Consider the following 16,509-nt stretch of genomic DNA (forward strand, 5'->3'; position numbering starts at 1 on the left):
TCAAATCATGCATAATGTACCGCTTATGGTCTGTGAAATTGTGAGACAATGTCTCTTTTGGTTTACGTTGCTTGTCTCTTCCCTGTAAGAAAGGCCTTCCTTGCTCCTCCAAAGAGTTCCTCTCTAACCGTTGTCTCAATGTTGACTGAATGTTACATGTCTAACATTCCTGCAATTAACCACCCTGCCTCGGAGCTACTGTATGTACTGTATTGTTTTTCTTTAAGTTAGTTTTTTAGTTTAAGAGGTCTTATTAACCCCTCCCTCCCTACCTCCCTCCTTCTGTCCATCTTTCATGACGTCTCTTACCCAATGGCTTGGCTGCATGTAAGTAACCCCCCCCCCCCTCCCCTCGGTTCTCTCCCTCTCTGCTCTTTTCGTTTTGTCAGCCTTTTTTCAGTCTTCCTTGTTTGATTACTGCATCAGTAACCCGGTTTGCTCTGAACTTATGGAGTCGACCTCTTTGGTTTGTTGCTGTAGCTTGGTTGTCCAATGTGATGTCATTATCATTTGTACAATTTTGTAAAGAAATGTCCCAGAATCCGTAAAGATGTTTACATGCGACCTCTGTGTATAATTGTAAAGATGTTTATGTAAAGATACGATGTTAGGCAGTATTAGACACCAAGGGGTGGTGTTAGGGTTAGGTTAAGGCATTGATTTGAGTGGTTAGCATCGGTGGAAGGTATTAGCAAACATTAGCACAAACATCTTTACAGATTCTCAGACTTACTTACTTTTAGTACTTTTCAGTACTTAAGATATTGTACAAAATAATGAATGAGGTCAGGCTGCGATGTTGTTCACCGTTCTACCCAAAAGACAAACCTATAGGAAATGAAATGGAGAATGCTAATGAATGTGGATAGTCCTCCCAACTCCTCTATTTCAATGTTGTCCTTGTTTCCCTGTGACTTTTCTTTCTTTTCTGAGTCTTTTTGTTTATCTCCCTGTTTGTTAAAGTCTGTCACAAACATAAACTACTATGAACCGATCTTTAAGAGATTCAGTGAATACTGAATGCTTTTCCTTTACCTCCGTTCCAGTCTTTGACCAACTAGATTTGGTCACCTATGAAGAGGTGGTGAAACTGCCTGCGTTCAAGAGGAAAACGCTGGTCTTGTTGGGTAAGTAGTCGTTCCCGAGCTGCATTTAGTCTATGGGTATTGTATTTTCAGTGTTCTTTGAATTTGGGGTCTTTCACATCGTATCGACACGAACAGAGGTCTTGTCAGTGACAATGAGCACCAACATTTAAAAAAAGGCCAGCACGAAAGTGTGTGAACCAGAGTTGGGGCGAATTCCTTTTCAATTCCATAAATTCTGGTTGTGAATTGTTTTCCAATTAGGTAACTGAAAAAGGGCATTCATGTTTTAATTCATAAAAAAAACTCAACTTAGTGGGTCCTTTAAGTTCTACTGTAAATTGAAAATCAAAAGCTTTAGAATTGAAGTTTCAAAACACTTCTTGAATTGATGGAATTGAAATTGTTTACATTATGGCTAGCTAACAACACCTCATTGAATGCCTTGTCTTGTCTCATGAATGTGTCTCTTATCTCTTTACCCAGGTGCCCATGGAGTTGGCAGGAGGCACATCAAGAACACACTCATCACCAAGCATGCAGACCGATTTGCCTACCCCATTCCTCGTAAGACACACATGTACACGCGCACACACACACACACACACACACACGCACATCATGCACATCTATCACACTCACCCACCTTTTCTCTCTCACTTTGTACAGACACAACCAGACCTCCGAAAAAGGACGAGGAGAATGGGAAGAACTACTACTTTGTGTCCCATGACCAGATGATGCAGGACATCAGCAACAACGACTACCTGGAGTATGGCAGTCATGAGGATGCCATGTACGGCACCCGGCTGGAGACAATCCGCCAGATCCATGAGCAGGGCATGATCTCCATACTGGACGTGGAGCCCCAGGTTCGTGTGTGGGTTTATGTGTGTGTGTGTGTGGTGCCAGGTCATCATCTCAATAAGCTAGTCAGTGAGTATGTTAGTTGGTTTGTTGGTCCATTCGTCGTTGGTTAAAGGGGTTAGCTCATAAATTAGTCAGTCAGGGAAAGTGTGACTGACTGGTTTGCGTAAAACATCATTTTATTTTGTCTTCAGGCACTAAAAGTCTTGAGGACAGCCGAGTTCGCTCCTTACGTCGTCTTTATCGCAGCTCCGACCATTACTCCTGGAATGAACGAGGTGAGGAATACCCTATTCTCAACTTCTCACTCACTCACTCACTCAGTCTTTCCATTCAATGAGGCCATAACAGTAGATGTACCTCAAACGGTAGTGTCATACCTGCTACAATGACAGTTCGTCCAAGATTTTGTGCAGCCTCTCACTGGTCACCCCCCCCCCCCCCGAGCCTCTGTCACTCAGCTAGAGGTGCAGGAAGTCCTGCTCCTCAGCCTGCTACTGTACCCATCCTGTTTTTGGTTGTGGCTCTGTCATTGGCTGTGGTGAATGTCTTATCACACTGCATGTGCGCTGTGTGCTTGCCTTTTTGATTTTCTTTGGCATGCCCTTTTCCATTGCACCCAAAGCTTCCCAAGTGGTGCAGAAAACTGCCCGTAAGTATTGGAACATTACAGGTAGCAACTGTAGTGTACGCGGGAGGCTGGTGGAGGTAGAAATCGGAGGACAGGCTCATTTGTCTATCAAACACACATATTACAATTACATTAGTTCGACACACACTCCAATTTCTACATCCACCAGCCTTGCCTGCTAGTGTAGCTCTTTCACACACTGTACACCGTATGTGTGTATGTGTGTGTTAATGTTTTTTTGTTCAGTGTGTGCCAGTAGACTGGTTGTCTATGCCTGAATTGGACCCTTCCCTAGAGTTTTGTTTGTGTGTTTGTTTGTGTGTGTGTGTGTGTGTGTGTGTGTGTGTGTGTGTGTGTGTGTGTGCGCAGATGCGTATGTCGTTGTACCAATGCTCCGCCCTATCTCCCTCTCTCAAAGTCTTTAAGTTATCATTCTATCTCCCCACCTGTGCTTAGCCATCGACTCTCAGTCTGTCCCTCTCCTCCCTCTCCCCCTGCAGGACGACTCTCTTCAGAGGCTGCAAACAGAGTCAGAGGGCCTCCAGAAGACCTACGCGCACTACTTCGACCAGACCATCATCAACAACGAGATAGACGACACTATACGCCACCTGGAAGAGGCCGTCGATCTAGTCTGCACCACATCCCAGTGGGTTCCTGTGTCGTGGGTTTACTAGCCCCCCCCCCCCCCCCCCCCGCTCACCATTCAACTGACCAATCAACCGACGGCAAACTCCGTAACCCCAGCCCCCACCTCCCCCCGTCCCCTTACCCGGACCTCCGTTTTGTTTCTTTTCGATGCATCTCTGTGGAACTGTTGTGGATAAAAGAAGAAGAAAAAAAAAGTCTCCCAGCGACTCTTGAAACCTCAGTCCACGAAACAATGACTTCTGCCCCCTCCCCCCACCCCCACCTCCCCCCCTTATCGACTGCCTCGAAGGCACAATGTTGTGTGTGTATATATATACATATATATATATAATAGATAAATAATAAATATGGTCCTGTCCTTAGAGTTGAAGGGAGGGGAGGGGGAATAAGGGTGATATCGTAGACATTTTATACTTTTTCTTTTGTATCGTCAGAGACAGCTATCTCGAAGAGGCGATTAGCGAGCATGGACAGACTTAAGACATGGGGTTGTTGTGGGTGTCTGTGTGTTTTTGCCTTAGAAGGCATTTCCTGTGGTCCCCCAGAAGATAGCTGTGCCCTCTGACCCCTAATCACATTGGTCCTCTCTTAACTGTCCTCGCTTCACGCCGGGAAACGAGCAGAGGTCCTTCCAGCACTGTTGACGCTGCCGCAGTGGCACCAAGTCCAGATATAAAAGCACAGGAAACTCGGCAGCAGCTAACCCCCCCCCCCCCATTTATTTATTTGATTGATGCCCTGTCTTGATGATCTGTCAATCAAAAACCCTTGAAGGAGCACACTACCCCTCCTACCCCCTATTTTAGCCCACACTCCTCTCCCCTTGTTCCATACTCGGTTTGTTTACATCTCAGTTTGCACAATGGACTATGGAGAGGACAGGTGCTGTTTCTCTCTCTCTCTCTCTCTCTCTCTCTCTCTCTCTCATTCTCTCCCTCAGCTCCCCCACTCTTTTTCTCTTTTTCTGTCTCTTTCTTTCTGTCTCTCTCTTTGCCCCCCCCTCCCTCTCTCTCTGCCCCCCCCCCCCCCTCCTCCTCCTCCATGCATCAGAGATGAGTTGTGCTGGTTGATGGACACAGACGAGGGTTTGGAACACGTCCAACAACGAAAGAACTGGCATCCTCACCAGTGAGCTTGGTACATCAACTGGAGGATGGAGAGAACAAAAAAAAGAAAAAAGAATAAACAAAGATCGCCTGAAGGAGGCTGGGGGAAGAAGACTATGACACCTATGCACACCCCCAGACCCACTGGTGAACTTTCTCAATGGATGATTTCTATCAGACCCCCGCCCCCACCCACCCCCTTGATAGTGAGCTGTGTCTGTAAATTGTCTTCATTTGATTCGTTGTGGGAATGGTTGGGGAGGGGATGTGGAGTAGGACATCCAATCCAGTTTCGCCATTTCAGAACTGTGTCGTCTTAAAGATTATTACTGTTTTAAGTTCAATGGAAGGAGATGGATTCCTGCAGATTTTTATTGTGTGTAAATGTTTTGATGGTGCGTACGTCATACGAGTGAATACGAAGAGCCAGTGTGTGTATAATAATCCTTAAAAGAGCTCATTGTGTGACATAAACTCTTCATAATGCTTCACTTGAAGTGGCAAGGCATAACACCTTCTGAACACTTTCTTAAGCAGGGCGTAATGCCTGTCTTAAACTGTTGTGGCACCCAACGTCAAACGTTATGTTGTGTTTATGACAGTGTTCAGTAGGGGTTGCCGTGCCACCTCAAGTAAAGGGTTACCATTTAAAGTCCTGTGTAAATTCCCTCTGCAAATGACAAAAGCAGCTCTTCGGTATGAAATGTTGTTCTTTTTCTTTTAATTTTTTAAAAATATATTTCCTTTTAAGTGTTGACAAAGTAAACTGCCTTTGGATTCTGTCTCATGCATGACTCTATAGAAGTGAGTGAGTGAGTGAGTGTCTATTTGCGTGGTTCTGTGTGTGCGCGCACGAGTATACGTGCGTGTATGTGTGTGCAATGCGGAAGTTTGCTTACACTGAACATACAAAGAACAGGCAACAAGATGATTGGTCGGCGTTTAGAGCCAGTAAATGATGATTTAATTCCATAGTCCAATAGACGGCAGGATCTCCTCAAATGTAGCCCTGACAGTGTGACCTAAAGCAAAGAGAGTATCCTTTTTACCTAAAGATACAACTAGACCTCATCATGTATATGATATCAGAAGTCGCATGTGAACATCAGTTTTGATTTATTCAAAATGTACAATATATTCATTTAATGGTAAATGATTAACAGTATCTTACAAGTTCAGTGCACAGGGTAATACCACAGCCCTACCCCGCACAGCCGTTAGAGGTCACCGTTTCATGTTTTGCGTATCCTCTTATGTCCGAACGCAGCTAGTGTTACTCTTCGTACATCCGTTGGGTCCTGGAGTTGGCAAGCACCTCAAGCATTCTCCATCTAAGCTGCGAAGGCATCGGCTCTTCCTTACTACCTATCAGAGTGATCAGCTGGAAAAAAAAGTGTGATGTATGCCCACCGTCTTAATAAAACGCAACTTTCGAAGTGGGCCATGTTCCTTCCATAAGTGGTGCACAGTGTTCAGCCAGTCTGGATTACAAAATTAAAGTTAGGAATGTTCATGCGAGACAGGAGTTAGGATTTTAGGTTTCATTGGGATTGAGACTGGATAGAAAAATAGTGTAGGCTATATATGACAGCAGAGATGGCTGTCACAGGCTATATATGGGACAGCAGAAGATAGCTCACACTTCTGTATTTGAGTTACAAGAGTTGGTCACATGTAGTGTGATTAAAGGGAAATAGTATTCATAATTACATCCTGTGTCCATGGGTTTACTGCAGATTCACAATGAAATCCCTCACAGAGTGACCTTCACGTTCTTATAAACATAACAACCGTACTGTAATGAGAGAGACTGCCCCTGACTCAACCACTGCACCCTTCTTTGCCACAACATTGTTGATACAAATACAAATGACTAATGCTCAACCAAACCACAATCAAATGGCCCGAATGGTAATTCAAGAAGCCCTAATAAACAGAATTGTATTATTTATTGATTCTTGGGCTTACGTTTCAAGGAGACTGATGATCTACGAATGGTAGATCATTAAAAAGGGATTGAGGACACTGCGTAATCCATATGGGGTTTTGTTTGCTTTGTCCAAGGGCTGCATTTGCATGGTCGCCTTGAGAGGGGGGTCGTATTATACGTATTTGCACGCTTTCCACAGGACACATGATGTGAATTAATATACCACATTGTAGAGATGGTTTTACAACATGTCTCTATGCCATGTTTGATTGTAATCTTCATCATATTCACCTTTCATCATGCTATTGTTGACAGTATTTTTAGGGTCTTAGTGTGGACAGAGACAGAGAATAAAGGATAGATTCCAAAGTCTTAAAGGAGCAAGTTTGTCGGAAATCTGCCACCTCTGGCCATCGCGGCAAAATTCTGTTATAAGTCCCAAACAACAACATCCTCCCTGATAATAAAATAACCCCCCGAAATGCACTTGCAGTGTTGGACATTTGCTGTTGTGTTTCTGCATGGACACATGATTCGAAGAGGCAGCCACCAGAGACAAAAAGTTGAAAATCTGTGAGTCCACTCCCCTAGAACACGCCTGGCCCCTCCCCTAGAACACGCCTGGCCCCTCCCCTAGAACACGCCTGGCTCCTCCCCTAGAACACGCCTGGCAGTAACAACATGTTTATATGCAAACCGAGGGTCGAGTAGGACACCATTTTAGAAAGCGTTTTTTTTTCCAGAAATGAAATATTTCTTGAAGGGTTATCATTCCCTGATGGCTACCGATTAAACATAGTCATTACAACCATTAGAAAGCTTTTAGAAAGCTTGGAGGTTACCTACATGACCACTAAAAGCCATAAAAATAGAGTGCTATTTTGCCAGTTGGTAAAGCAGTGCAGGAATACATTTCCCAGACAGCACAACACAAATGATAACCTTCTGCAGTATTCTTATTCTTCTGTTCATCATCTTTGTCCTATTTCCTATAATGTTCTTTCAGTAGCTCTGTCTGGAACTGCAAAGGCGGAAGCAGAACTTAAGTACTTATTCAGCTGACATTGAGAAGTGAGAGGTTAATTTAAAATTTCTCTGTTATTGGCCAACTGTAAATCCTCTCCAAATAAAAATAATTATATTGACAATTCTTAGAATTCCTTGAGTGGCAATTGTAGGAATAATGTAAGATGGAATACTTTTTTGGGCTGAATAGTTTATTGTATATCTTTTTCAGGATGTATATTATTTGCATTGCCAATAAATGATCATCAGTGCCTACATGAGGATTTAAAACACGCTGATTTTGAAAACCTGTCCTTAGATCCATAGTTTAACATTCTCTGTTCTAGAGAAATTCTTTTTCGGAATCTCTCTATTGGTTACACAACTCAAGGGTCAGGGCAAGACTTTATTCATGCCTTCATTTCATACATTTTATAGCTCAATAGCACCTTCGAAAGCTTCAAGAGCAAAGATGCTGCACAAAGGATCAAGTTGAGAAAACATGAAATGGAAATAACTTTTGAATGAGTTATAATAGAGTCATTGCCACAAAGCAGAAACTAATGGAAAATATGTGTTTAGTACTGTAATTTCAAAGACGCAAAACATGAATGTGGGTTGAAGTACAGTAAGCAAGGACAGAACACTTCAAAGTTCTGACAGTATACACAGGGTCATTCCTGTTCTTTATGCCTTTACAAAGGTCTATGTGGCCAATATGTTGCACCCTTTAATGAAATTTAATTAGAAAGTTTAGTTGATTTGCAGTGAGGAAGTGAGGAAGTTTGTGTGAGGAAGTTTCTCCAACTGTGTTGTGTCCACAGGTTTTTTTTTTTCTTATTGCACCCCGCAGAGCCATTTCTATGTACAGTAGAACTTCCACTCCTGCAAAATATATTTTGCAGGAGTGTATATTTTGTATATTCTGTATATTTTGCAGAACATGACTTTTGAAAATTATTTTAGATATTACATATCTATCTATCTATCTATCTATCTATCTATCTATCTATCTATCTATCTATCTATCTATCTATCTGTCTATCTATCTGTCTGTCTGTCTATCTATCTATCTATCTATCTATCTATCTATCTATCTGTCTGTTTATCTATCTATCTGTCTGTTCATCTATCCTAAAACCTTCTCTCTTTTTCATACTATTTACCCTCTTTCAGCTTTACTGGAATTTGCATGAAATCCTATTCATGTCTATACTGTCAAGTGCACAACCACTTAACCTATTAACTTCAAATCAGCTTTTAAATGCCCAGACTTGTGTAACTTGACTTTCTTGAACAAAAACGTTTTCATACCATTCATACGTTTTGCTTGAAACCCTATTCATTACTATGGCCATTCACTCTGAATAGGAACATTTCAAAATGTATGTCCTCTTTTATCTTTTATGCTTGACACCTCAATTCAATTTTAAAATATGTAAACTGACTTAAAGAACTTTCGTTCAGATTTTTGATACTATTTAGAGTTTTTTAACTTTAAGCCTTTTTAAATTGCATACTGTTGCTATGGTCATATTCAAAATGCTACTCCTCTTTCACATAATGTCCTTCCCCTGTCACACCTGTCCATATCCACCTTCGAATTCCATGCTGTTTCTGTCACCTCCCCTGTCACACTTCACATTGTTGTTATCTATCGTCCACTAGGTCAGCTTGGCCACTTCTTAGATGAGATGGATGTCCTTCTCAGCTTCTTCCCTGAGGACGACACATCGCTCACACTACTAGGTGACTTCAACATCCAGTCGGAGAAGCTTCACTCGTCTGAAGCACTTGATCTTCTCTCCTCCTTCGGCCTTACCCTGTCCCACTCTCTTCCGACAATCAGCTCGACCTTGTCTTCACCAGATCCTCCTATACCTCCAACCTTACTGTTACCCCTCTCCCGGTTCCTGATCATCATTTTGTATCATTCTCCTTCCTCTCAAATCCTCTCCCTCCCAGTCAGTCTCTACCCACACTGTATCCTCTTGTTGCAACCTGCGTACCCTCTCACTCACCGCTCTCTCTTCCTCTGTCCTATCCGCCCTACCCTGTGTTGAATTCTTCTCCCTTCTATCCACTGATGCAGCCTTCTCCACCCTCCTGTCCACTCTTTCCTGGGCACTCTACTGAGACTGCTCTCCTTGCTGTCACGGAGGCCCTCCACTCTGCTCAAGCTTCCTCCCTCTCCTCTGTTCTCATTCTTCTGGACCTGTCCGCTGCATTTGACACAGTATCCACCCGATCCTTCTCACCACCCTCTCAGAATTGGGCATCTCTGGCTCTGCACTCTCCTGGTTTGCATCCTACCTGGCCGTTCGCTCTTACCAGTGACAGAGACCCTCTCCATGAGCCCTCACCACTGGGGTCTCCCAGGGTTCTGTCCGAGGGCCCTTACTACTCCCTTACTATACCAAATCTCTTGGCTCGGTAATTTCCTCACATGGTTTCTCCTACCACAGCTATACAGATGACACTCAACTCTTTCTCTCTTTCCTCCCTTCTGACTCACAGGTGGCAACACGTGTCTCTGCATGTCTTGCAGACATTTCTGCTTGGATGTCAGCCCACCACCTCAAGCTCAACCTTAACAAGATTGAGCTGCTCTTCCTCCCAGACTTCTCCATCACAATAGAGAACTCTACTGTGACCTCCTCCCATACTGCCAAGAACCTTGGGGTGATCCTTGACAACCACTTATCCTGTGTGGTGAATCACAGCGACAGCACGCTCCTGTAGATTCTTCCTCTACAACATCAGAAGGATACATCCATTTCTCACCAGAGAAGCAGCACAACTTCTGGTCCAAACACTTGTGATCTCTCTCCTTGACTACTGCAACGCAGTCTTGGCCGGTCTCCCTGCCTCCACCATCAGGCCTCTGCAGCTCATCCAGAATGCTGCTGCCTGTCTGGTGTTTAATCTCCCCAAATTCTCCTATGTTACTCCCCTTCTTCGCACCTTTCACCGGCTCCCGGTAGCAGCTCGCATCAGATTCAAGACCCTGGTGTTTGCCTACCGGACGGCAAGGGGAACAGCCCCTCCCTACTTGCAAGCAATGGTCAGCCCCCAAACCCCTGCCAGATCACTCTGCTCTTCCACCTCGGCTGGCTGCCTGGCACCGCCGCCTCTACGTGGATGCAGCAGCCGCACTACTCGGTCATGGCTTTTCACTGTCCTGGCGCCCCGCTGGTGGAACGCGCTTCCCACTGCTGTCATGACTGCAGAGTCACTACCAATCTTCCGCCATAGATTGAAGACCCATCTCTTCACGCTACATCTTAACGGTCCCTCCTAAAGACCACTTCATACCCCCTGTACAAGTTTCTCTCCTGTTAAAAAGCATTGTGACTGCTTATGGCCCCTGGTCCGAGCATTGATTACTTTATCTTATGATGACTTATGATGATTCACTCACATAAATAAATGTATTTGTTGTAAGTCGCTTTGGATAAAGGCGTCTGCTAAATGCCATAAATGTACATGTAAATGTCATATGTTAGACATATGTATCCACTGCCATATTAAACAGTATCCACTGCCATATTAAAACTTTGCCTGCAAATTTCTTCTTCTTTTCTAGTTTGAAATATGGTCTTGTGAATCATGTATGTATGTATATGTATCATGTGACCATATAATATTACCCCTTCAAAGTGCTTTAACACTTTTAGGCTTTAACAAAGATGATAATAAGGGCTGTCAGTTGATACAAAATAAATTGTTGATTAAAGATGAATCTACTGATTAATCCCCCAAAAAATCCACTTATTGTTTCAATGTAGGTGTTTTGGAAAAAGTTCTAGACAAGAAACCATATGTGCCACCTAAACAATGACTAGGGAAAATGATGGCCTCCAAATCAAAGGTGCAAAATGGTGCTACAGTAATAGCCTGAACCAACCTTCCTTGGTACAACACTCTTGATTACTTGGCTACAGTAAATGTCACTTACTCTTGCTTTAACTTCTTGTCCTTCTCAGTCTGTTCTCATATATAGAAATCAGATTACTCTTTTAAACAAATTACCTTTCAACTAAAGCATTCGTTGATTAATCGGTTCGATTAGTTGATTAATCTGTAGGCCTACAGCCATTAATGATAATGTTTGTTATGAGAGTCTGCCACTAGATGCCTTTGCCAGTATCAGCATGCTGAAGGTCTCATTCTGTCGCTTTTCTCCCTATGAAAAAAAAAAGAAAAGGAATCTCGACACAACAGGTATACAACCAAGGACAGTGTATTCAATCAAGCAGCAATACACACCTCAACAACCCTGTTGTGTTTTGTATGTCTACTGTACGTGTTTGTAATAACATCTGATGTCCGCAAGACACTGGGCCCAGTGAATATTGTGTGTTATACAGCAGAATGCTGTTGGAGAATGCATGAATAAAGCACAATCTCTGAGTCAATGAGAGACTCAAGGTTTCCCTGCACTACCTACAACATGGCCTTCGCTGAGGAAGCCCATAGAAGGGGACCTTGAGACACAGAAAACAAGATTTGGCTGGAATACAAGGCAAGGATCTGTGAACAAAAAGCTCAGGATGGTCATAGACAAACCGAGCATTTCATTTGAGTCTAAAGCCTAGAACAGACGGACTGAGGCATTCGGTTGCGGAAGTTCATAGTTTTCAATGTGATATGGTGCACACGACTCTGATACAGTGCCTGTGTTGCATGCCGCACAAGTTGGATTTATTTATTAACATTGCATAACCAACCTATTCCGAGCCGTAATGTAAAGTGCTGCCGAAAATGCTTGTAGGCTAGTTGTAGTTTGACTATGTTTGCATAAAATAACTCAATAACATCACATTTTAATAGAATACCGAACCATTTCTGTCCTCAATTTTGACTTTGAGTGTCACCCATAATTTGTATGCAAACACAACCCCAATCCCTTTACCTGTGAAGACAACATATGTAGTGCCCTTCTCAAAGCAGCTCAATTAAAGGTGATGAAAGGGACACAAATTACACTGAATACCCATTTAATATCTTCTCAAACATGCTGACCCATCCACCATCTCTCAATTATAGCTCTGCAAGACATAAATTAATATGTAAGAATTGTCTCTGTATGCTGCCAGTGTCCCTGTGGCCAAGGCCATTCCCATCAGTTTTACAAGGGCTGAGTTGTTGGCTGACTGATGTTTTACCTCAGGAGACGTGCAGGCTTGATTGAAAGACAGAGTGCCAGCTGCTGACTTGGGGTTCTATGCTTTCCTATCTAAGGTCAGTATTCAATCAAGTTTTCTACATTGTACTTTTAGAAGTGTGTGCTTGAGCTGCTGCTTACTGTATAACCGAGGTGGTTTGGAATCATGGTTGCACGATAAGTAACCTTTCCTGAAGCCTGAGCACTTGCGTTAGCTCCCAGAGCTAATGCCTAGGCTTTAGCGTAGTAGATATCGGGTTGTGACATGCAGGACACCTGCATTTGAATCCTGTCATTCACACAGAGACACATTTATATACCATGTGTGGATGCCCCAAACCACGATCAGACAGTAGTAGAAAAGTCAAATGTTAATACCATACTCTACCACGTTTGAACAAAAGCCCCATATCAAGTGTCAACTTCCTCCATAAGGGGCATGCTACTGACATGGAGAGTTCTGGAAACACAGTGCCAAAAGCCACTATGCAATTGTTTAAGCATAAAACAACCTGCTGTGCCCATCTTTTTACTGTAAATGTAACACACACATTCTAAGCAGTCAGGTGGAGCAACTACATCAGAAGAAAGGTTTCGGAAAGAGAGGGGGTTGTGAATTATTTAGCTGGCCTTGGCAATGTGCGCCCCATTGTTTTCTCCTAAGCTTAATTAACTGCAGTGGGTTTGATCTTGGGGGTGTATAATGGACGTGTTTACAAGGACACTTCTCTTGTGGCTTCAACAGTCGCTGCTGAGATGTGGTGCTCCAAGGCTTTGTGGTTGTTGTTCAAAATTAATACTAAGGCCCCAATTCAATCAATTGCAGATAAAGGCAAACTGCACTGCAGGTTTATGAATGTTTTTTTCAGAATGTTTATGCTGTTGACTGAATACTCTGCTGACTGGGAATCTGCAGTCCAGTATGCCTTTATCTGCATTTGGCAACAGTTTGCATTACACATTTGTTATTATAAATGAATTGCCATGTCTCTTCTATTTGAATATTTCAGTTACTTTGCTCACTGCCCAAGAAGACAAAAATGACAGCCAGAATGTTTTGATAGCATTACAAAATGATGCGTATCGATATAGCAGATGCTTTTCATGCAAAACCATGAACATTCAATTAGCTAACATAATGAAGCCAGAGAGCATCGCTGAAAGGTGGTCTACTGTCTGTCAAGGCTGTTCAACCACATACGCTCCATTAGAGGCTGTGAAAAGGCTGACCTTGTGTTTGTACAGTACAGTAGCTGTATATGTACAGAACATAGACTGAATTCTGCTTAATGGAAGAGGATGGGTGGTTGGGGAAGTAGCAGACATGGCCACTCAGAATAATAAATAATGCATTTAATTTTATTTCTAGACACCCAAGGTCACCTTACATGCAAAAAGATACAAACAAGCAAATCAAATATGATACACACAGGGATACAGCACATCAAATGCATGGCAGGGACTTCACATCCAATACTAGTTACAGAAGGTACTGTGGCTTTGAACAACTGTACCGTACATCATGCGGTATATCATACATCACTCTGGGGGGGTGGGTGCACTGTCCATTCCCTTTCTGAGTGAACTATCTGATGTAATCTATAACACTTTGGGCTATTTTTCAACGGCGCGAAAAACAGTCTTTGCCCAAACGCGGGCGCTGTTGTGGTGTGTGTCTGAAATATTAGTGTTATTTTCAAGGCCAGATTTTGCAGCACGCATGATGGTACTTGACCTGCTTATTGTCATAAATATGCCTCTATTTATCACTGTTTTTTGTGCCGACATAAAGATCCCTTTATGTCCTTAAAACCAACAGATACACTGATGCATCATTAGTTGTTTTATGCCTGTACTGTATGTTAATCAATACAATGTTAAACCATACAATGTTAATCAATTCATTATAGGCTATGTCTGTCTATGTGGCAACTTTTCAACTGACTCATAGGATCATTATGAAATAAAACAAACATTAGAAATGAGTCATATACGCTTGTGACAAGCCTTACATTATTATGACTGAATCCAAAAGCATTATACTTGTTGGCTCTAAGTAAAGTCACATGTCTTCCCGGCCTTTTCTCTTCAAGCGTTTCAGCTTATCTCATTCTGCCGTGACCTTTGACTGGGGCTGAAGCCAGTAGCAGATTATTTAACGGGTTTTGTCAAGGCAGAGGGCTCAAGCTGTGCTACTGTGAAGTCTGGCTTCTTTATGGCTATGGCAGGTGGCCAGGTAAGCCCTAATGAAAGTGAAGCCCTGCGATACTGGTGTGATATGGTATACCTGCATGTTACATGTCCCCCGCTGAGACTCTGATGACAGATAACTTGTACCTTGTACTTGATAAAACAGGAGACAGGACAACCATAGGTGTCTTTGCTTTCAGGCTTCTCTTGCAATTATTTAATTAAAAGTGTTCTTTACAATGTAATTGTAGACAAAGAGTTTTTAAAGCTGCAACGTTGTTTATGGACCAGTGGCTTTTTTGATGAATCTCTTACCATCCGTCCATTTTCTCTCAAATTCATTTCCCCCACCATAGCTCTTTACATGTAAGTAACAGACAGAAGGACACAAAGCCCTTGAATAAACCTGCTACAGACAAGGCCATCATTTATGGCTCAAATCATACTGTCGAGGCAGTATCCATGGTAACATTCAGTACTTCATGTCATAATTTCAAGATACTATACATCCCCAAATAATATCTCATATGACTTATTGTCATTGTAGGCGATGAGTGGGTTGAATACACTCGCAATGTACAGTGCCCTTTGTACATTTTTGGACAGTGAACCATTTTTTCTTCTTTTGGCTCTATACTCCAAAAGTTTGGATTTGAAATCAAACAATGAATATGAGGTTAAACTACATTGTCAGCTTTTATTTGAAGGTATTTGTATAAATATTGGTTTCACCATTTATGAACGACAACACTTTTTATACATGTGTCAGACTACCATCCGCAGAAGACTTCACCATCAGAACTACTAACAGAGGCTACAAGGTAGCCTGCAAGGTCGTTTGGGTTATATTGTGGGTGTTTGGGGTAGCTATTAGGCGTATTTGGGGGTAATTAGTAGGACTCTTCTTTAATTCTAATGATACAGAGAAAAAATATTCAATGCATGTATAGCATTGTATTATAGTGTATTACATTCTGAACACAGTTTCACTCTAACCATTATGGGAATTTGATCAGTGTACAGTATCTGTTTTGGCTATTCTGCTTGCTCACATCATTGCAGCAGTCAGAACAAAGCTGACTCAATCACGTTAGTCGTTACTCATTAGACATAGGATACCCAATCAAGTATTACTTACAAGTTAAGATATGCATTGCATCACCGTGGATATTTGCCTGCGTAGCCTGGCTACAGGCTGCTCTTGACACAGGCCTCGAGAACAACCTTGAATTCAAAACTCTGGGTATGATTAACTTTCACACACTGAGACGTTTGTTTATGAACATGCTGTGAACTGAACTCCAAAACGTATCCCTTTCAAGGACCACCAATTCCTCACTGTGATTTGTGGTTAGCAACTTTCTTTGGTTTTGAACACACCCCCCACCCATACAGTAAGTCCTTGTAATGAATTTATGCAGGACACACAGTAAGGAATGGCTTTGATCCCCTTGCCAGATGCCCTGGGGTTCAATACAGTATCTGCAGACCTGGGTAGAAAATACTTGAGTTGTGCTTTAGCTTTCTTGGAACCCAAGGAATCTTCCAAGAGTGAAAATTCTCCCCACCCGGTTTGCAAAACAAACTAAGTCCACTGTGCCTGAAATATTAGAAAGTATTAAAAAATACAACCCAGTTTACTGTACATACTGTTAGAATGCCTTAATTCACTAACATTTAAAGAAAGTCAAATCTGGATATATACATTAGAAAATAATATTCTTGTGATAACCCTGAAGTCCAGCAGCCGTTTTTGATTGTATAGGGCAATAGGGAACTTCAACCTCAATCAACTATTATCATAGGCAGTAGACTACATTCGCATGAAGTGTGTCATCCTTGGGAGCATTTTGAATTGTCTGCTTTAATCTCAATGT

The 16,509-nt window shown here is 42.4% G+C and overlaps 1 protein-coding gene across 1 annotated transcript in view; it reads left to right on the forward strand.

Annotated features, from left to right (window-relative positions):
• caskb (calcium/calmodulin-dependent serine protein kinase b) overlaps window positions 1-3,260 on the forward strand; it is a gene marked incomplete at both ends in the record, with an annotated part of 34,644 nt that extends 31,384 nt beyond the window's left edge. Inside the window, 5 exons of the mRNA XM_083685068.1 lie at window positions 1,047-1,127; window positions 1,572-1,652; window positions 1,755-1,957; window positions 2,147-2,230; window positions 3,084-3,260. Of these exons, the coding sequence (XP_083541194.1) occupies window positions 1,047-1,127; window positions 1,572-1,652; window positions 1,755-1,957; window positions 2,147-2,230; window positions 3,084-3,260 (626 nt within the window). The remainder of the gene's footprint in view (window positions 1-1,046; window positions 1,128-1,571; window positions 1,653-1,754; window positions 1,958-2,146; window positions 2,231-3,083) is intronic.
• Window positions 3,261-16,509: the final 13,249 nt, after the last annotated feature.

The sequence above is a fragment of the Argentina silus genome (assembly GCF_951799395.1).
Source record: "Argentina silus genome assembly, chromosome: 14".
NCBI classification, from domain to species: Eukaryota; Metazoa; Chordata; class Actinopteri; order Argentiniformes; family Argentinidae; genus Argentina; species Argentina silus.